This window comes from Artemia sp. Qi Xiang Cuo, chromosome 7 (genome assembly GCF_049724085.1).
Source record: "Artemia sp. Qi Xiang Cuo chromosome 7, ASM4972408v1, whole genome shotgun sequence".
NCBI classification, from domain to species: domain Eukaryota; kingdom Metazoa; phylum Arthropoda; class Branchiopoda; order Anostraca; family Artemiidae; genus Artemia; species Artemia sp. Qi Xiang Cuo.
Window position 1 is genome coordinate 51,427,073 of NC_142800.1, and position 22,619 is coordinate 51,449,691.

The 22,619-nt window shown below is 36.1% G+C and overlaps 2 protein-coding genes across 4 annotated transcripts in view; both read right to left on the reverse strand.

The window, feature by feature from the left end:
* The window catches only part of flfl (serine/threonine-protein phosphatase 4 regulatory subunit 3 flfl), a 98,902-nt gene that overhangs the window by 72,596 nt on the left and 3,687 nt on the right, over positions 1 to 22,619 (reverse strand). The gene's annotated exons all lie outside the window — the stretch shown is intronic.
* On the reverse strand, positions 10,058 to 10,738 carry LOC148950395 (uncharacterized). The gene has a single exon (XM_089091860.1). It carries the CDS (start codon positions 10,736 to 10,738, stop codon positions 10,058 to 10,060), a length of 681 nt encoding a protein of 226 aa, XP_088947986.1.

A 22,619-nucleotide genomic window follows, 5' to 3' on the forward strand; every position in this document is an offset into this window, starting at 1 on the left:
GACCTTTGCTAAAGCTCTTAAATCAACATAATCAAATATTTGCTCATAATCCATAAAACTGAGGGCAAAAGGTGATTGACAACTCAGGCACTTCTCAATTATTTGCCTAAGAGGGAAAAATTGGTCAACACATCCTTTACCTTTTCTAAAAATGCACTGATCTTCTCTTAAGATCAGTGCAATCTTCTCTTAAGATCAAGATGCACTGATCTTCTCTTAAGATCAAAGTTTTAAATCTTCTCTTAAAACTTTGTCTACAGATCTCTCAGTCTAGAAAGTATCATATTACTAAGTAATTTGCTACATACAGAGAACAGACTAATGCCTTGATAATATTACCACACTCACTCTTATCACCTTTCTTATGCAATGGTTTATTAAGGTTTTCCTAAAATCGTTATGCACTTTTTCTCCTTTTTCAAAAATCATATTCATAATCTTCAGGAACTTATTTCTAACCTCAAAACCACCATATTTAAGAAACTCATTTACCACACTATCAGCACCTGGAGCCTTATTATTTTTTAATCCTTTTAGTACTGTTGCTAATTCTCCCTCACAAAACAAATTTTCCTTCACATCCAAGGTATCACATACTTTTTCATTTTCCTCTATATCTTTTCCTTCAATTCTATCTTGGTTTTAGCACATTCTCAAAATGTTTAGCCCATCTCTCTTTAACTCTTTCCTTATCACTAACTGTAGCCCCATTACTATCTTTAACTGGAACAAGTCCAAATTGACTGCTCCCTTTGAATTTATTAACATGCCACAACAATATTTTACTATTATGCTGTCTAGCTGCATCTTCCAGATCCTCAGCAAATTTATCCATGGCAACTACTTCAAACCTCCTTAGTTAATATTTTAATGCTTTCTACACTTTCTTTACATTCCTTTTATTTTCATATGATCTATCACTCAGATAATTATTGTACAAGCGCCTCCTTCTCTCTATTAAACATAAAACTTTCTTACTAATTCCTAGCTGCAGTCCCAACTTTCTTCCCTAAGACACCATCAGTAACTTCACAAATTGTTTTTCTAAAATTATTCCAACCATCTTCTACATTGTCAAACTTTAAACCCTCAAGTTTAGCATTCAACTGTTCATGGAAAGTTTCTCTCAGATTCTCATCCTGAAGTCTACCAACATCATAACGTCCTGGGAGGTAGTTACCCTTCAAAAACTTCAGCTTTAGATTAACCCTAGACACTACTAGATGGTGGTCTTTACTTTTAACATCAATGACAGCACTCCTATACACCCTAGTATATTGTATTGATCCTGCTAGTCTTCAGTTTACTATAACATAATCAATAAGGTTTGCTGTCTTACCATCACATGAATACCATGTTAACTTATTAGTTAGGTATATAAGCACCAATTTCCATAAGGTTTGTATATTTTATGGTAAAAGCACGAAAATTGGCACACATATGTAGAAAAATACAGAGAATCTGAAAAGGGACAGTGTCCATGACACTTTGTGAAAGTTTAGGTAATCGTGAGAGTATCCAACATGCATGTTTTGAAAAAATGCAAAAATTGCATGTTTTGAAAAAATGCACTTCTTGAAAAATGCAAAAATTATTACCCTAATATGGATTTCTGATATTTCAGATCCCCCCCCCCCTGCTCCTCAAAAATATTTTAAGTGGTGCACTTTTTCAGGTATGTTCAAACAATTAGTGTTAAAAAACTATAAGTAAGGAGCAACATGGGTTTATAATAATTGAAACTGTAAAAAAAGCGGTTTTGACAACATGGAATAAGTCAAAGGAATCAACTTTGATTGCTGACATTAAATATATAAAATTCATTAAGTTTAATACAACCCATCAGAGGCTACAGGCCTGAGAAAATTTGCTTGATATTTGAAAGAGGGAAAGAACAACCCTTAAAAGGTGAGTAATCATGATGAAAATCACACCACCAGACTCAGTATAACACACAACCCTATTTCAGAGGTTTCAAGCTCATATCTAAAAAATTTAGAATTTTGCTTTTTTTTTCCCCAAGAAGAAAGATCATGCCTGATGCCTTTGTTTTTTTGTTTTTTTCAGGGTGATTGTATTGAACCAATGGTCCTAGGAAACTGAAAGAAAGCAAACTCAAGCAAAATTCAAAGTTCTAGTGCCCTTTTTAAGTAGCCCAGAATTGCACAACAGAAAAATGGTGTTTCCTGTCAGTTTACAGCACAGAACTGAATAGAACAAATCTTGCAAATCCTTACTCCTGACATCAATGAAAGATAATGTGGATAGGTTACATTCCTGGTTGAGGGTAAACAGGCTTAAGATTAATCTTGGTAAGTCAAATTTTGTTATTTTTTCATGATCTCCTGTTTTTATCCTTGGATTCACGAAATTCGAACACATTGTGGAATTTTAAAGCATGCTTTATTGGGGGTTTATATTGATGAGATTTTATCATTCAAGTGCCATGCATAGTCTGTGAGTAAGATTTTGTCTCATAACCTAGGAATAATGAGAAAACTTGAGCATTTTTCCATACATATGTCCTATGCCTCCTTTATTTTTCCCTTATCCATCGAGATATTCTGTACTGTAGTAATGTTTGGCTTGGTACATTTGCTTCCATTGTCTGGCCTGTACGAGTTCTTCAAAATAACACTGTTTTTTTGTTGGTTGGCCTGCAACCCTGGGATTCAGTCTAGAAAATCTACAAGCAAATAAGGATACTGCCAGCTTCTGGAGCTATGTACACTGTTGTTTATTTTTAGACTACAACCCAGTACAAATCTTTCATGTATTGACAGTTTAATTAATTTGAGATCCATGATCCACAACTATGATACTCAATCTTCTGTACTTGATTGATTGTTTCAACCCAGTCAACATTTTCTTTGCTTCATAGGGGGATTCAAAGGTGGAATCATCTAGATCAGAGTATTAAAAATAAGGTACTTGTCTATAATATAAAACACACTCAAGAAGTGAAGTTTGGTGAATGCTAATGAAATAAAACAAAATTATGATGAAAATATAATAAATTAGAAACAAATTTGGGTACAACTTGAAAATATCCTCCCAGAACACAGAAATATACTCAAGAATCACATTAAAATGAACTTGGCCTTATGGCTTTACTGCTGCCCACCACATGTACTCTACTAAGTATGAAGGTAAATGATCGCAGGATGTACCTTGGTGCTGTTTGTTCCTCCCCTTTGCAGAACCCCACATTCTCTCTACTGTTTGGGTAGAGATGCTCGTTCCTGGATCAACAAAATTCTTATTGTGGTTCATTTTTAAATGAGTGAAACCTGTTTGTTCTAGCTCAGTTGTGTTGTAGCCCTTCCAGCATTCTGAAATGATTTTTGAATTTCCATGGTGAGACACTATATTCTATCACTAGACAAAGCAAACAAACCAGTGTCCTCAAGAATCACATTAATAATGAACTAAAATGAACTAGGTCAAGATGTTAATAATGAAGTTTTCTTTGTCTTTGAGACAGTCAGCCAATGCCAAGCTCCCAATTTAATATTTCACAAATGACCTTCATAATTTTGCTTATAAAGTATTCTATTTTCATCATATTTTATTGTCACCAAACTTTACTTCTAGGATAAAGCGCATTTTATATAGACAAGTACCAAAAATAATAGTGATATTTCTGTGTTAAAGAGTGCAATTAAAGAGATCCTTTTTAGTGAGTATGAACTCTAGTTCTTTTGTTGCTTTTTTTTAAATAAATAAATAATGTCAAATAAATAAGTGAGTAGCTTATTATGGCCTCTTGGGGTATGATAGTAACAGCAAAGTTGAATTTGTTTTGCTGTAAGGTGTGTGGTGCTGATTAGGATGTATGATTTGTCTTAGTTGTTTCGTAATTTATTTAGTCCTGTATTATTTTTTAATGTATTTTTGCAAACCCCCTTGGACAAGTTTTTCTACTTCTCAGGGTGGCTGTTAATACTGATGTTATTTTTTGGTTTAATAAATATCTCTCTCTCTCTGGAATAATTGCTTGTGGGAAAAATTCTATTTTTAGCCATTAAACAGGCCCCAAAAGATATATCTTAGTTTTGTCACTACACAAAAAAAAAATTATCATCACTAGAAATGGCAGGTAATTAAGTAATTAATGGCAGGTAATTAAGGTAATCACTAGAAACAGGTTTTAAAACTTGTTAAAAACATTAAAAAGCATTCATTTGTAAATCAACTATTTAAAAGTAATATATTCCAAAGGCACAGATTTATCACAATCTGATTCCACAAAAATTTGATTTATAAATACTATCCTTAAATGTCAAATGTTTTCCTGGGGTTTGTAAAAAAAGGGTGCATTGCCTGTTTGAAAAAAGCAAGCACTTCTAAAAACAATCTAGTCATTTTAGAAAAAAAAAACCTCTACATGGAAATAATTCTCTAAAAGGAAAAATTTGCTTATGCATAGTACTAGAACCCAGTAACTACATATTAAAAATCAACATTTGTGGATGTTATGCTATGGCCAGACTTATGTGCCATACTTAAAACATTTTGATTATTCATCTTGTTCTACAATCTTGGATTCATCCACATTCAGCTATGGCAAGTTCTCACATTATATTCCCTCACATTTATCACACACTGCTGAACACAACAGATGATTCTCATATGATAATCTGTCATATTTACCACACACTGCTGAACACCACATTTACACTCACAGTAGTCAGAATACTTCTTACTCTTACAAGAAATAAAATGCAGGACTCCTATGGGTGCTGGTGGAAGAGTAGTTGCAGTGAATTGTCAGCCAAACTCCCCCCCCCCCCAATGGCACAGATCTAAACCATTTCCAAGCCATTTTTGAACTTAGATATATACACAGAAGTTGTGTTGAGAAGCATCAGTTGTGCATAAGTTCGTGGTAGCATAGCCAAATCAAAGTTTGCTTGCAGCCTTTTCTTAGTGGTATGCTGGGGGTGCATGTAAAATCTGTGTTCATAAAATATTTATTCTTTGATTTACCATACAAAGCAATGATAAAGGTCTCTCCTGCTGCTGCAATTTGTTGCGTGGTTGCATATCTGTCATTGAAAACACTGTTTTGTAAAAATTAATTTTGCACCCAGTATCTTACCACAATTGTGTAACCATTGACACATACATTATTACTATTACCATTTAATTTTTTTAGAATATCTGAATATATGTTTTTATCTATACATTTTACACCTAGACCCAGCTGTCAAGTGAATTTTCACTTAGCACAACTGCAGTGTGTTTTTTGAGAAAAAATTAAACTACCAAAATTCAAGTTTTGTTAATAATAATTTGAATTTTTCTCTATAACTGTTAGAGACAGGACAACAGTCAAAAGGAATAAAAAGATGTATTTTTTTGTGTGTTCTTTAACTTTTGTTTTGTGTTTCCAATGGTTAGTTAAATATGGTCAAAAAAGTGAAAATACACTGCCATTTTCAAAGATGGTGGCCATAGCAACTTGTGAAGGTTGTACCTGCATGTACCTTGAGGCAGAACTAAATTTTTTGAAAAAATGATACTAATATTGATTTTTTAGGTATATTTCTTTTTTTTAGCTCACATTCATTTATATTTACTGCTTTATTCAGTTTATACTTAATGTTATTTTTTTAGGGGTATGTTTTATTTTTCTTTTAGTTAATATTTATTATTGTCTGAGGCTATATTTATTGCTATTTTGGTCAAGTATGTTTTTTTTTCTTTCAGTTTACATCAATTAATAGTCATCACTTTTTTCAGTTTCTATTTATTGTTATTTTTCACATATGTTTTTTTATACTTTGGGTTAAGGGATCCCCAATGCAGAAGGAAAATATAGCTTTCCCTGAAAATGCAGCCCAAAAAGCGCCAGGAAAGTGCCAAATCTTTTTTCCTACCCACTTCAATTGGAAGGAATATTTTAAAAACTTGGGAGGGGGGTCATTTGATGAAAAACTTAAAGTTCTTGTGTTCTTTTAGAAGGCCAGAAGCTACTGGAGGACAATCAGCCTCTCTCCTTGTTTCTTTTCTGCCACATTCTCCTCTAATCCCTATATCAACTTAACTTTTGAGATATCCGTTTCATAGGCAGTGCAATTGTGATGCCTAAGTAAAAAACAATACTGGCACAATGTATTATTTATTGTTTTTTTTTTCTTTACACCAGGGCACTTTGTATCAAAGGATTTGTTGTACAGACTTCAAAAAGGGCTCATTCAATTGGAAATTGTAGTGGCTTGTGCTCTTTTTAATAGTCAAAAGTGACAGGAAGGCAACAAACACCCCTTCCATGCCCATCATTTCTCCAAACACATCCGATCAAAATTTTGAGATAGCCATTTTGTTAAGCATAGTTGATTTCCAGACAGAACTTATATTTTTGAGGAGGACACTCCCCCACAGCCCTCAGGGCAAGGGTTGTAAGTTATGCCCTTTAAGGTTTCTATAGAAAGCATTGTTGTAGAACCTTCAAAAAAGGCTCCTTTGCATGGAAATTCAAAGGGCTAGTGCCCTTTTTAATAGTGCGAAAGTGATTGGAGGGCAACTAACCCCCCTCTCATGCCCACCTTTTCCCCAAACACATACAATCAAAATTTTCATTAAGCCATTTTGTTCAACCTAGTTGAAAATTCTGGAAATTAGGTCTTTGAGGATGACAACCCCCCACAGCCCTGAGGGCAAAGGTTGTAAGTTATGCCCTGGGGGTATATAAGGTTTTTTTATAGAAAGCGTTGTCGTAGAAACTTCAAAAAGGGCTTGATTGGAAATTGAAATGGCTAGTGCCCTTTTTAATAGTCAAAAGTGATGGGAAGGCAACTAACACCCTTTTCATGCCCACCATTTCCCCAAACACATCCATTCAAACTTTTGAGATAGCCATTTTGTTCAATGTAGTTGAAAGGTCTGGAAGTTATATCTTTGAGCTGACACTCCCCCCACAACCTTCAAGGCAAGGGTTGTAAGTTATGCCTTGAGGGCATATAAGGTTTTTATATAAAGCATTGTTGTAAAAACTTGAAAAAGGGCTCATTTGATTGGAAATTCAAAGGGGTAGTGCCTTTTTTAATAGTCAAAAGTGATTTGAGGGCAACTAACCCCCTATCATGTCCACCATTCCCCCAAACATTTCTGGGGGACTTTGTATTGAATTATTTTCTTTCCATACCAGGACACTTTGTGTTGAAGGAGTTGTTGTAGAAACTTCAAAAAGGGCTCATTTCATTGGAAATTGGAATGGCTAGTGCCCTTTTTTACAGTCAAAAGTGATTGGAACGCAACTAACACCCCATCCATGTCCACCATTTGACCAAACACATCCAATCAAAATTTTGAGATAGCCAGTTTGTTCAGCATTGTTGATTTCCACATAAATATTATACTTTTGAGAAGGACACTCACCCTACAGACCTCAGGGCAAAGTTTATAAGTTATGCCCTGAGGCATATAAGGCTTTTATAGAAAGCTTCGTCATAGAAACTTGCAAAAGGGCTCATTTGATTAGAAATTCAAAGGGCTAGTGCCCTTTTTAATAGTCTAGTGCCCAAAGTGATTAGAGAGCAACTAACCCCTCTCTCACAACCACCTTTCCCCCAAACACATCCAATAAAAATTTTGTAATAGCCATTTTGTTCAACATAGTTGAAAGCTCTGGAAATTAGGTCTTTGGGGATGACAACCCCCCCCCCCCACAGCCCTCAGGGCAAGGGTTGTAAGTTATGCCCTGGGGGCATATAAGGTTTTTATAGAAAGCATTGTTGTAGAAACTTCAAAAAGAGCTCATTTGACTGGAAATTGAAATGGCTAGTGCCATTTTAAATACTCAAGTGATTGCAAGGCAACTAACACCCCTCCCATGCCCACCATTTATCCAGACGCATCCAATCAAAATTTTGAGATAGCCATTTTTTTTCAAAGTAGTTGAAAGGTCCAGGAATTGTATCTTTGAGGATGACACTCCCCCCCCCCCCCAGCCCTCAGAGTAAGGGTTGTAAGTTATGCCCTGGGGCCATATAAGGTTTTTATTGAAATCTCTGTCATAGAAACGTGAAAATGGGCTCATTTGATTGGAAATTCAAAGGGAATGTCCTTTTTAATAGTCAAGTGATGGGAGAGCAACTAACCCCTCTCTCATGCCCACCTTTTCCCAAAACACATCCAATCAAAATTTTTAGATAGCCATTTTGTTAAACATAGATAGAAGTTTTAGAAACTAGGTCTTTGAGAATGATAACCTCTTCACAGCCCCCAGGGCAAGGGCTGTAACTTATGCCCTGGGGGCATATAAGGTTTTTATAGTGATGTTGTAGAAACTTCAAAAGGGCTCATTCAATTGGAAATTAGAAGGGCTTGTGCCCTTTTTAAAAGTCAAAAGTGATTGGAGGGTAACTAACACCCCTCTCACACCCACCATTTCCCCAAACATATCTAATCAGAATTTTGAGATAGCCATTTTGTTTGAAGTAGTTAAAAAGTCGGGAAATTATGTTTTTGAGGATGACTCTTCCTCCACATCCCTCAGGACAAGGGTTGTAAGTTATGCCCTGGGGGCATATAAGGTTTTTATAGAAGGTGCAGTTGAAGAAATTTCAAAAAAGGCCCATTCAGTTGGAACTTGAAAGGGCTAATGCCCCCTTTAATAGTTGAAAGTGATTGGAGGGCAACTAACCCCCCTCTCATGCCCATCATTTCCCCCAAACATATCCAATCAAAATTTCGCGATAGTCATTTTGTTCAAAGTAGTTGAAAGGTCCAGGAATTGTATCTTTGAGGATGACACTTCCCCCACAGCCCTCAGAGTAAGGGTTGTAAGTTATGCCCTGGGGGCATATAAGGTTTTTATTGAAAGCTTTGTCATAGAAACTTGAAAAAGGGCTCATTTGATTGGAAATTCAAAGGGAGAGTGCCCTATTTAATAGTCAAATGATGGGAGAGCAACTAACCACTCTAACATGCCCACCTTTTCCCCAAACACATCCAATCAAAAATTTTTAAATAGCCATTTTGTTCAACATAGTTAGAAATTTTGGAAATTAGGTCTTCAAGGATGATAACCTCCTCAGAGCCCTCAGGGCAAGGGTTGTAAGTTATGCCCTGGGGGCATATAAGGTTTCTATAGATAATGATCTTGTAGAAACTTCAAAAAGGGCTCGTTCAATTGGAAATTAGAAGGGTGTGTGCCCTTTTTTATAGTCAAAAGTGATTGGAGGATAACTAACACCCCTCTCAAACCCACCATTTCCCCAAACATATCTAATCAGAATTTTGAGATAGCCATTTTGTTTGAAGTAGTTAAAAAGTCGGGAAATTATTCAACATAGTTGAAAGTTCTGGAAATTAGGTCTTTGAGGATGACAACCCCCCCCCCCCCCGCCCTCCGGGCAAGGGTTGTAAGTCATTCCCTGGGGGCATACAAGGTTTTTATAAAAAGCATTGTTGTAGAAACTTCAAAAAGAGCTCATTTGACTGGAAATTGAAATGGCTAGTGCCCTTTTAAATAGTCAAAAGTGATTGCAAGGCAACTAACACCCCTACCATGCCCACCATTTATCCAGACACATCCAATCAAAATTTTGAGAAAGCCATTTTTTTTCAAAGTAGTTGAAAGGTCCACGAATTGTATTTTCGAGGATGACACTCCCCCCACAGCACTCAGAGCAAGGGTTATAAGTTGTATGCCCAGGGGACATGTATGGTTTTTATTGAAAGCTTTGTCATAGAAACTTAAAAAGGGGCTCATTTGATTGGAAATTGAAAGGGAGAGTGCCCTTTTTAATAGTCAAGTGATGGGAGAGCAACTAACCCCTCCCTCATGGCCACCTTTTCCCCAAACACACCCAATCAAAATTTTTAAATAGCCATTTTGTTCAACATAGTTAGAAGTTTTAGAAACTAGGTCTTTGAGAATGATAACCTCTTCAGAGCCCTCAGGGCAAGGGTTGTAAGTTATGCCCTGGGGGCATATAAGGTTTCTATAGATAGTGATAATAATAGTAATATAATGCAAAACAAATAGGCCACAGGGCCTCTACAAAAATCTTTTAAATTGAAAAAAATTGTTGGCACTTTCACCATATTATTTGTCCAGTTCCTGCTTGAACAAGTTTAATGAGTTGGCATTGATGACTTCAAAGGGGAGCTTGTTCCAGTGTTGTGTTACTTGGTTCTTGAATGCCCAACGGCTGATGTCCTTTTGGAACCTCTCCTCTTGAAGCTTGAGGTTGTGACCACAAAGGTTCGTGTGGCTGAAGCTGAGAACATTGGTAGCCTGGATGTTTTTGTAGGCAGCATAGCAAAGCTTGTATACCTCAATGAGGTCTCCTTGGTGCAGTTGGTAAGCTAGTGAAGGGAGTTTGAGCTTCTGGAGCCTATCTTTGTAGGATAAATTTCTCAAAGTCAGACAGAACTTTGTTATTCGTCTTTGAACTTTTTCAAGAGCTTCAATGTCTTTGTTGTAAAAGGGACGTGTAGTGCAATGACCATATTCAAGGATTGGCCGTACCAAAGCTTTGTAGAGAAGGCAAAGGGTCTTATCATTTCCAAAAGTGAAGTTGCGCCTTAAAACTCCTGCAACACGATTTGCTTTCCCAATAATGCTGTTGTAGTGGGCCTGGAAGTCAAGGTTGCTGTCAATGACAACTCCCAAGTTGTGCTCCTCCCGGCAGGATGTGATTGGTAAGTCTCCTAATCTATATTTATAGTGGATAGTAGGTTTCTCTACCGTTAGCTTGTGAATCTTGTTAATATTGATTTCCATCTGCCAGTTGGACATCAAATTATTGAGCTTCTCAAGGTCCTCTTGCAGAGATTGTGCATCGGTAGCTGTTTTGATTACTTTATACAGCTTGCTATCGTCTGCGTACTGTAGAATCTCTGAGTTGATACCTTCTACTAGATCATTGAGATAAAGTTTAAATAAGAGAGGGCCAAGGACTGAGCCCTGGGGAACACTGCTGATTACCTCTACTTAAAGTGTGCTCAAAACTCTGTGTACTGATACTGTTTGAGACCTTCCAATAAGGAACTGTTCAATCCAATCAACTGTGGTTCCCAGACCAAGGTTGCAGAGTTTGTATAAGAGGCAACAATGAGGTACTTTGTCAAAGGTCTTTTTAAGGTCTATGTAAATGACATTGATTTGATAACCCTTATCTGCATGCATTTTCCAGTTTTCCACCGCAATAAGAAGCTGTGACTCTGCAGACCTTCTCTTCAAGAAACCAAATTGCTTGCTAGTGATTATCTTTCTTTTGCTCATGTGCTCAAGGATATGGTCAGATATGATAGATTCCAGTATTTTGCAGGATATGCAGGTTAGACTGATCAGGCAGTAATTTAGAGGATTGTGGCAGTTTCCCTGTTTGTGCAATGGTATCACTTTTGCCTTTTTCCAGATACTAGGGAGTTCATTCGATTGTAAGGATTTTTGAAAAATCATCAGTAGAGGCTCTGCAATTAGATCTGCAGTTTCATTTCACACTCTGGGATGAAGTCCATCCAGACCTGGCGATTTGCTTATCCTTAGCTCTTTGAGTTTCTTCAGGACCACCTGTGGGTCTATCTTGACCCTGGGTGTTGATTCAGAGACTATGGTTTGCAGGATTGGTAGTGATGACTGAATAGGTTCCTGGGTGAAGACGGTAGTGTAATACGTGTTTAGTAAATCTTCTTTTTCTACAGATCTTTCAATCAGGAGTCCAGTCATAGGGTTTTTTAAGCTTGGAATGTCAGATTTTGCAATGTATTTAGAATTAATGTGGTTCCAAAACGTACTGGGGTTTGTCTTGATAGATTCTGCAAGGTTTTGCTCTCGCATGCCAGCTGCTTGCCTAGTTTGTCGCCTCACCTTATTTTGTAGCCTGTGGTAGGCTCTTGCATTGAGAGGGCTCAACTGGTCAGCTACATAATTTTTCCAACAGGCTTGCTTTTTCTTTGATGAGGTCCAAAACAGCGTGTGGTAGGGTTGATCTTTTATAATGTTTGGCAACTGGTACATGTTTCTCCTCAGCTTGAGACATGACAGAGAGGAATTTGAAGTACATTTCTTTACAGTTTTCAGTCAAACTGAACTCTTTTCCCCAATCCACTGTGCTGAGGTCATTGCTGTAGAAACTTCAAAAAGGGCTCATTCAATTGGAAATTAGAAGGGCTTGTGCCCTTTTTTATAGCCAGAAGTGATTGGAGGATAACTAAAACCCCTCTCCCACCCACCATATCCCCAAACACATCTTATCAAAATTTTGAGATAGTCATTTTGTTTGACGTAGTTAAAAAGTCTGAAAATTATGTTTTTGATGATGACTCTTCCTCCACAGCCCTCAGGACAAGGGTTGTAAGTTATGCCCTGGGGGCATATGAGGTTTTTATAGAAAGTGCAGTTGAAGAAATTTCAAAAAAGGCCCATTCAGTTGGAAATTGAAAGGGCTAATGCCCTCTTTAATAGTTGAAAGTGATTGGAGGGCAACAAACCCCCCTCTCATGCCCACCATTTCCCCCAAACACATCCAATCAAAATTTTGAGATAGTCATTTTGTTCAAAGTAGTTGAAAGGTCCAGGAGTTGTATGTTTGAGGATGATATTCCCCCCACAGCCCTCAGACTAAGGGTTGTAAGTTATGCCCTGGGGACACATATGGTTTTTTATTGAAAGCTTTGTCATAGAAACTTGAAAAGGGGCTCATTTGATTTGAAATTCAAAGGGAGAGTGCCCTTTTTAATAGTCAAGTGATGGGAGAGTAACTAACCCCTCTCTCATGCCCATCTTTTCCCCAAACACCCCAATCAAAATTTTTAGATAGCCATTTTGTTCAACATAGTTAGAAGTTTTAGAAACTAGGTCTTTTAGAATGATAACCTCTTCAGAGCCCTCAGGGCAAGGGTTGTAAGTTATGTCCTCGGGTCATAGAAGGTTTTTATAGATAGTGATGTTGTAGAAACTTCAAAAAGGGCTCATTCAATTGGAAATTAGAAGTGCCTGTGCCCTTTTTAATTGTCAAATGTGATAGGAGGATAACTAACACCCCTCTCACACCCACCATTTCCCCAAACACATCTTATCAAAATTTTGAGATAGCCATTTTGTTTGAAATAGTTAAAAAGTCTGGAAATTATGTTTTTGAAGATGACTCTTTCTCCACAGCCCTCAGGACAAGGGTTGTAAGTTATGCCCTGGGGGCATATGAGGTTTTTATAGAAAGTGCAGTTGAAGAAATTTCAAAAAAGTCACATTCAGTTGGAAATTGAAAGGGCTAATGCCCTTTTTTAATGGTTAAAAGTGATTGGAGGGCAACTAACCCCCCTCTCATGCCCACCATTTCCCCCAAACACATCCAATCAAAATGTTGAGATAGTCATTTTGTTCAAAGTAGTTGAAAGGTCCAGGAGTTGTATGTTTGAGGATGATATTCCCCCCACAGCCCTCAGACTAAGGGTTGTAAGTTATGCCCTGGGGACACATATGGTTTTTTATTGAAAGCTTTGTCATAGAAACTTGAAAAGGGGCTCATTAGATTTGAAATTCAAAGGGAGAGTGCCCTTTTTAATAGTCAAGTGATGGGAGAGTAACTAACCCCTCTCTCATGCCCATCTTTTCCCCCAACACCCCAATCAAAATTTTTAGATAGCCATTTTGTTCAACATAGTTAGAAGTTTTAGAAACTAGGTCTTTTAGAATGATAACCTCTTCAGAGCCCTCAGGGCAAGGGTTGTAAGTTATGCCCTGGGGGCATATAAGGTTTTTATATATAGTGACGTTGTATAAACTTCAAAAAGGGCTCATTCAATTGGAAATTAGAAGGACTTGTGCCCTTTTTTATAGTCAAAATTGATCGGAGGATAACACCCCTCTCACACCCACCATTTCCCCAAACACATCTTATAAAAAATTTGAGATAGCCATTTTGTTTGAAATAGTTAAAAAGTCTGGAAATTATGTTTTTGAAGATGACTCTTTCTCCACAGCCCTCAGGACAAGGGTTGTAAGTTATGCCCTGGGGGCATATGAGGTTTTTATAGAAAGTGCAGTTGAAGAAATTTCAAAAAAGGCCCATTCAGTTGGAAATTGAAAGGGCTAATGCCCTCTTTAATAGTTGAAAGTGATTGGAGGGCAACAAACCCCCCTCTCATGCCCACCATTTCCCCCAAACACATCCAATCAAAATTTTGAGATAGTCATTTTGTTCAAAGTAGTTGAAAGGTCCAGGAATTGTATCTTTGAGGATGACACTCCCCTCACAGCCCTCAGAGTAAGGGTTGTAATTTATGCCCTGGGGATATATTTTATTGAAAGCTCTGTCATAGAAACTTGAAAAAGGGCTCATTCGATTGGAAATTCAAAGGGAGAGTGCCCTTTTTAGTAGTCAAGTGATGGGAGAGCAACTAACCCCTCTCTCATGCCCACCTTTTCCCCAAACACATCCAATCAAAATTTTTAGATAGCCATTTTGTTCAACATATGCGAGAAATTTTGGAAATTAGGTCTTTAAGGATGATAACTTCCTCAGAGCCCTCAGGGCAAGGGTTGTAAGTTATGCCCTGGGGGGATATAAGGTTTCTATAGATAACGATGTTGTAGAAACTTCAAAAAGGGCTCATTCAATTGGATATAAGAAGGAATTGTGCCCTTTTTTATAGTCAAAAGTGATTGGAGGATAACTAACACCCCTTTCACACCCACCATTTCCCCAAACATATCTAATCAGAATTTTGAGATAGCCATTTTGTTTGAAGTAGTTAAAAAGTTGGGAAATTATGTTTTTGAGGATGACTCTTCCTCCACAGCCCTCAGGACAAGGGTTGTAAGTTATGCCCTGGGGGCATATAAGGTTTTTATAGAAAGTGGAGTTGAAGAAATTTCAAAACAGGCCCATTCAGTTGGAAATTGAAAGGGCTAATGCCCTCTTTAATAGTTGAAAGTGATTGGAGGGCAACTAACTCCCCTCTCATGCCCACCATTTACCCAAACACATCCAATCAAGATTTCAAGATAGCCATTTTGTTCAAAGTAGTTGAAAGTTCTGGAAATCAGGTCTTTGAGGATGACAACCCTCTCGCAGCCCTCAGGACAAGGGTTGTAAGTTATGCCCTGGTATAATAGGTTTCTATAGAAAGCATTGTCATAGAAACTTCAAACAGGGCTCATTCAATTGGAAGTTGGAAGGGCTAGTGCCTTTTTAATAGTTGGAAGTGATTGGAGGGCAACTAACCCCCTTCTCATGCCCACCATATCCCAAAACACATTCAATCAAAATTTTGAAATAGCAATTTTGTTGAACATAGTTGAAAATTACGGAAATTAGGTCTTTGAGGATTACACCCCCCCCCCCCCCAGCTCTCGGAACTAGGGTTGTAAGTTGTGCCCTGGGAGCATATAAGGTTTCTATAGAAAGCATTGTCATAGAAACTTCAAAAGGGCTCATTCAATTAGAAATTGAAAGGGCTAGTGCCTTTTTTAATAGTTGAAAATGATTGGAGAGCAACTAACACCCCTCTCATGCCCATCATTTCCCCAAACACATCAATCAAAATTTGAGATAGCCATTTTGTCATAGAGTTGTCATAGAAACTTCAAAAAGGGCTCATTCAATTGAAAATACAAAGGGCTAGTGTCATTTTTAATAGTTGAAAGTGATTGGAGGGCAACTAATCCCTCTCTCATGGCCACCCTCCCATTTGCCCATTATGTTTAAAAACTAAATGTTGTCTTAAGATTAAATCAAAATGCACCCTGTTAATGCTAATTCCTAACAAGGCATCTCAGCAGTATCCTAAGAATGACTGAGGGTATTATGTTCAAACTTTCAGGGCTACTTCTGCTCTTAAAATTTAACCAAATCAAAATAGCAAAAGTGTATCCAAGCTATCAAAGAAAGTAAACAGATTTTTTTCCAAATGGTATCAAGTTTTCTATTTCAAATCAACCAGAGGAGGTATGAAACTAAATTAAACACTACTATTTGTGTCCAGATTTTTAAAAGGATGTACGCTGTTAAAAATTACTGAAAAATTTTCTCCAGCACACAAATAGCAGGCCAAACTATAAAGTCTTTAAAAAACGAAAAGATTTAAACTATTATTTTCTTTTTCCCTGAAAAGACTATGTCAATATAAAACAAACAAAAATTAATTTAAAAAAACTTTCTCCACAAAATAAGTTTTTTAAAAAAAAGTAAAGAGCTCCATTAGCCAAGAATGAGCAAATATAAAGTGAAATAATCTTCCAAGCATAAAACTACCACAAATCAGCATCAATAAACAAATGAAACCCAAAACAAATAGAAATTACAATAAATAACTAAATCAAACTTAAAACAAGCAGAGATTAACATGAGTAGGGCTCAAAACTCCCAAGACCAGAACATAATTTGCACTTTACTGAATAAAATAGAAATGAATGTGCATTGTCAGTTTAATATGCATATACTGATATGTATTAATAAAAATGTTAATATTATTTGATTTAATAAAGTTTGTTTTGGGTTTCATTTATTTATTGATGCTGATTTGTAGTAGTTTCACACTTGGTAGATTATTTGATTTTTATTTTGCTCATTTTTGGCTTAATGGAGTTCTTGACTTTTCTTTGAAAAGCTTATTTTGTGGAAAAAGTTTTTTTTAATTAATTCACACATTAAGTGTGCCTTTGGGGTTGACATCACCACCATAATCCCAATATTAAACTTATCTTACCCTGTAATGATGGCTCAATCTCTAGAAACATACAAAAAGAATTAAAATGAAACAAAAATATAAAAATAAATAGTATAAGACATTCTACACAATATATTCTGCCTATATTGGAACATTCCATTCTTTTCATCATTATGTTTATATATATCTGGATTTTCTCAGGGAGGGGGGATAGGCCTAGCATCATGTTGCACACCAAGAGCCCATTGGTGGTGAGAGCACTGTTGTCAAAATAGATGAAAGTGTATTAGTTTGTCCGAATTTTAACTAGGGGAAGCCTCTCACCCAAATTTGGGAATTTAGAGGAAGGATCAGCAAATGAATTTATAATCCCTTTCCTGGGAAGTTGGGAGACTTTGAAACAGGATGGAACAACTCTGATCTCTCTTATAGTGTGATATATATAGCCAGGTTGAACAATAATGATTGAGTGTTGGGGAACCTACTTTGGTCTACCAGAACTCAGCTATTCTCACCACCAAATTATTCATTAGGAAAGCTTTTTAACTTGAAGATTTAAACTTAGTGTGTTGGGAGGCTGTGGCAATTTTTGAAAAATATACTAAGAGGTCAGGTATCAGAGCATGTACCTGAAGCAGTAGGCCTACATTCCTAGGTTTCTCTTCCTTGAAACTTACAAGCCTGAAGATTATGTTTCTCTTTTTATTTATCCTCATAATTTCTTAATTCATTCATTGTGTAATTTAGCTACTCTTCCATCATTTTTGTAGAAGGAAGGCAACTAGTTATTTTTTGCTCAGTTTTTTCATTTGTGCAGATTTTTAAGGTTTTTTAAGGTCAATATAGACCAAATCAAATTATTGAGTTAGGACTAAAGTGAATACACCATTTGATGCCTTTTTTTATGCTGATTACGAATATAATAAGATTTTCTATCGTAAATGAGTTTCAGCCCCCCCCTCGCTAGGCAATTTCAGGTTTTGTTTAGTTTTCCCAATAATCGGGGGGGGGGGGCATAAATTCAGTTTTAATAGAAATTCTTATTATATTCGTAAACAGCATAAAAAAAGGTATCGAATGGCGTATTCACTTTATTCCTAACTCAATAATATGATTTGGTAGATATTGACCGGTTCTCTATTGTTTTGTCACAGTAAACATTATTGTGCAGAAAACATGCCCTTACATGCAAACATCAGGAAAACATTTGGGATCAGAATAACTTCTGCAAATTCTATTGCTTATTGAATTAGATTGTATGGATTTGGGATGAATGAATAAATTCATTAGTCAGTAAGACTTGACAAACAAACTGACAGCCATCTAGAGAGTGCCATAACAGGGATGTTTCCCCAAAGGCACTGAGGATCCTGTAAGTAAATGCCTAGTATATATTTCATTAAAGTAACAGATTTAATTATTGAATTACAAAATTTTAGCTATTTTTTTGTAAAGGTATATAATTGGGTCTATTTCAAAGAAACAGGTTAAGAAAACAATTCTCACTTCAAAATGTGCAGAATAATTGTAGCTGACGCATTTGGACTGTAACTCTACTGTACTTTATCCTCAACCCCTTCAAATATGGTCACATAGGATATATGTAGGCCAAATAGGCTAAAATATTTCCTAGCCTATGTATTCTGCCATGGATCACTCTTGTTTTACCACAGTTGATTCAAATTATGGGTTGACATAAGAGATACATGTGGCAGAGTGCATGGAAGATGCATAATTTGTACATTAGGGGGGGGGGGGGTTAAAGTATAGTGAAACTGTAGTTGAAATGTGTTAGCTAAAATTATTCTGCAAATTATGAAGCAAGAATTGTTTTCTTAACAAGATTCCTTCTCAATTGTCTAGACCTTTGGCCTATCAACTTAATAACAAGCCCATATAGGCCTATCATAGTCTAAAACTATGAACAAAGCAAAAAGTTAGTTTTATTCCAGAACTTAGAATGAGCATTAAAAAGCATTAAGTGATGTATTTACTTTTATGGTAAAATTCTACTTTATCTACTTTTGGCTATCTTGGAAAGGGGTTGGGTTAGGAAAATGAAACTTTCAGGAATGTCACTACATGCTAAGATATGTCATAGGAAGGTAATTTGACGTAAATCCATCCACTCCTCCCCCCCTCTCTATAATGGTATAGTACTGCGCATTACTAGTTGTTTTAGCTCACATTTCATCCTATATTACTATCATAATTATAAATCACTGCTTACCTTACACAACTTCAGCTTTTAACCTTGTTCATTAAAATATATTCCAAAATCCTATTTTCCTTTAACATTCATCTCTTTAAACTTATTTACTATATACCTGATCTGCTTATGAAACCCGTTTGTAATGTCAGAACTTTGTTATCATAACTGCTTTAAAGGTATAATGCAAATGCAATGGGGTAGAAGAGTACGTTGATAAGCAAGCCATTTAAAATATTAGTTAGGGAAAGGATTTGACAAGAGATAAGACCAGTAAAAAAATCCAAATTGTTATGATGTGACAAATTGTGTTATGAGAAGATGTTTTTATTTTTATTGGTTCATTCACTCATAAAGCTTCCGTCGAGTTTATTAAAGCACTAGAATGGATGTTGTGTTGTTATGGACTCTCAATAAAATGTTTAAAAGAGCTAAGATACACCTTAGCAAGGGGAAAAGTAGTTCTTGGGGTGGATTTCTAAGGGGAGAATTTTCCTTTAGGAGAGGAATTTCTGATGAATGAATTTTCTGGAGGAAATGTTACACTGGGGGGTATTGACGGAATTACTATATGAAATTCTTTTTAATTGTTTTACATTCTCTTTGCCAAATTTTTTATTTGGAGATGTTCTGGGGGCTTTTTCCTGTGCGTTTTGTTTTCTGGGAAATAATTTCCACAGAAGGGGGCATTTCTGGAGTGGCCAAGAAACCAATATATAGATTAAAGTCTTATTCCAACAAAAAAATGCTAAGGAGAATTTTTCAGGGTGAGTTGTCCACAAGCAATTTTACAGAGGGAAGATTCTCAGCGAGGAAAGAATTGTCGGGAGGAACTCTGACAGGGGGAAGGTGCACATTACCTGGCATGAGAGTTTCACGGAGGATTTTCGTGAGGGTGAGAGGTATATTACCTAGAGAGTGAGCCAGATTTAGCAGCATTATTTAACAAATAAAAAGAAATTATGACATATAGGAAGGATTGCCCCTCCTCAATACCTTATTCTTTATGCTAAAGTTTGGCTGTTAACTAAAATTGAAAAAAGGGGCTTTTTAATTAGAATAGGAAGCTTTTTTAAAAGTGCCAACAGCTTTAGCGCAAAGAGCAAGGTATTGAAGAGGGGCAACGCTTCATATCCGGAATAAATCTTCCAAAACTAATATGCCAATTGTGTTTTAATTTTTAATGCACTGTGAGCCAAAATCAAACCAGCATTAGTTGAAAAACGTTCAGAAATTAAATAAAAAACAAGTTTTATTAACTGAAAGTAAGGAGCGACGTTAAAACTTAAAATGAACAGTAAGTATTCTGTATATGAAAAGGGGCTGTCCTCTCCTCAACCCTAAGCTCTTTATGATAAAGTAGAGTGAAGAGCAAGGCGTGGAGGAGGAGACAGTCCCTTTCATATACGGTATAATTGCTGTTTGTTTTAAGTTTTAATGTCGCTCCTTACTTTCAGTTAAAAAAAAAACTTGTTTTTATTACTTAATCTCATAAAAATAATACTTTTGTCAGCATATGAAAAACCGTGTATATTGCAATTGTATCTGTCTGGTTTATATGCAAAGTAGCACAAGAGGCGAAAATTAATATACAAGAGAGTAGCGAAGAATTATGGTATACAAAGTAATATTTGGCAAGGATAGTCACTAGTAATAAATCATTTGAGGTGGCACCATGATTGGATGATTTTCAGGGATTTGGGGAACCAAATTTTTTTTGGGGTGGCACATAGATATCAGGGGAAATCCCCGAAAATTTGGGAATAGTGCAAGCCCTGCTTGATTTCTAATCAGGAAAATCGAAATGCTTAAACCACACGAGAAAAGAAAAGCTTTGACTTTGCGGTTGACGCAATAACGAATTACCGTAAAATTATTTCAAAGTCAACCAAACACCACCGCCTCTTCCCGAGGCGTTCCAGCAATGTTGTGACACTACAGTGACGGTCAACCAAGCCTCTCGTTGGCGGCGTTTGGTTGATGCGCCGGCATGGTGCTGGGATCTAGATAAGACACAGAGCGCTACAAACATCAGAATCGACTTAAGAGGACAAGTTATGTCATGGGAAAATGTGTTTGAAATCCTACTTTGTCCCAAACTCAAAATTTTCAAAAATTTTACTTTAGAAGCTTTTTTTAATATTTCTAAAATACTACGACATAGAGTGCTACAAACTTCATAATCAGATTTAGAGGATAAATTTTGTTATGGGAAGATGTTTTTGTAATTCCCCTTCCCCCAAGCTAAAATATTTCTAAAATTCTACTTTCGAATAATTTTTAAATATTTCTAAAGCACTAATACATAGAGTGCTAAAAACATCAGAATCAACTTTAGAGGATAAATTATGTTATGGGAATATTTTTTTGAAATCCTCCTTCCCCCCAAACTCAAAATTTTCCAAAATTATAATTTAAAATCTTTTAATATGTTTGTAAATCAATAATAGATAGAGCGATAAAAACATAAGACTCGACTTAAGATGACACGTTATGTCATGTGAAGATGGTTTTGAAATCCTCCTTTGCCCCAAACTCAAAATTTTCATAAATTTTACTTTAAAAGCTTTTTTAAATATTTCTAAAGCGCTAAGACATAGAGCGCTACAAACAACAGAATCGACTTTACTGATTTAGATATTTTTTAAAAGCTTCTAAAGTATAATTTTGGAAAATTTTGAGTTTGGGGGGGAAGGGGGATTTTCAAAACCTCATCCCGTGAGATAGAATGTCCTGTGAAGTCGAGTCTGATGTTCTTAGCACTCTTATCTATTAGTGCTTTAGAAATATTTTAAAGCTTCTAAAGTAAAATTTTGGAAAATTTTGAGTTTGTAGAAAAGGAGGATTTCAAAAACATCTTCCCATAACATGAATTATCCTCTAAAGTTAATTATGATGTTTGTAACGCTCTATGTCTTTTCGCTTTAGAAATATTTAAAAAAGCTTTTAAATTAGAATTTGGTAACATTTTTAGTTTGGGGGGAAGGGGGATTTCAGAAACATCCTCAAATGACATAATTTGTCTACTCAAGCCGATTCTGATGTTTGAAGCACTCTATGTCTTAGTGCTTTAGAAATATTTAAAAAAGCTTATAAAGTAAAATTTTGAGTTTGGGGCAAATGGGGATTTAAAACACATCTTTCCATAACATAATTTGTCCTCTTAAGTCGATTCTGATGTTTGTAGCGCTCTATGTATTAGTGCTTTAGAAATATTTTAAAAGCTTCTAAAGTAGAATTTTGGAAAATTTTGAGTTTGGCAGGAAGGGGGATTTCAAAAATATCTTCCCATAATATAATTTATCCTCTAAAGTTGATTCTGATGTTTGTAGCGCTCTATGTCTTAGAGCTTTAGAAATATTTAAAAAAGCTTCTAAAGTAAAATTTTGGAAAATTTAGAGTTTGGGGGGAAGGGGGAATTTACAAAACCTCTTCCCTTGATATAACATGTCCTCTGAAGTCGATTCTGATGTTTTTAGCACTCTGTCTATTAGTGCTTTAGAAATATTTTAAAAGCTTCTAAAGAATAATTTTGGAAAATTGAGTTTGGGGAGATGGGGGGTTTTCAAAACCTCTTCCCGTGACATAACGTGTCCTCTGAAGTCGATTCTGATGTTTTTAGAACTCTATCTATTAGTGCTTTATATATGTTTTAAAAGATTCTAAATTATAATTTTGGAAAATTTTGTGTTTGGGGGGGACGGGGGATTTTAAAAACCTCGTCCCGTGATATATCATGTCCTCTGAAGTCGATTCTGATGTTTTAAGCACTCTATCTATT

Excerpts from the sequence above, each read along its gene's own strand:
- LOC148950395 (XM_089091860.1), bottom strand. The coding sequence starts at position 10,738 with ATGGAAATCAATATTAACAAGATTCACAAGCTAACGGTAGAGAAACCT.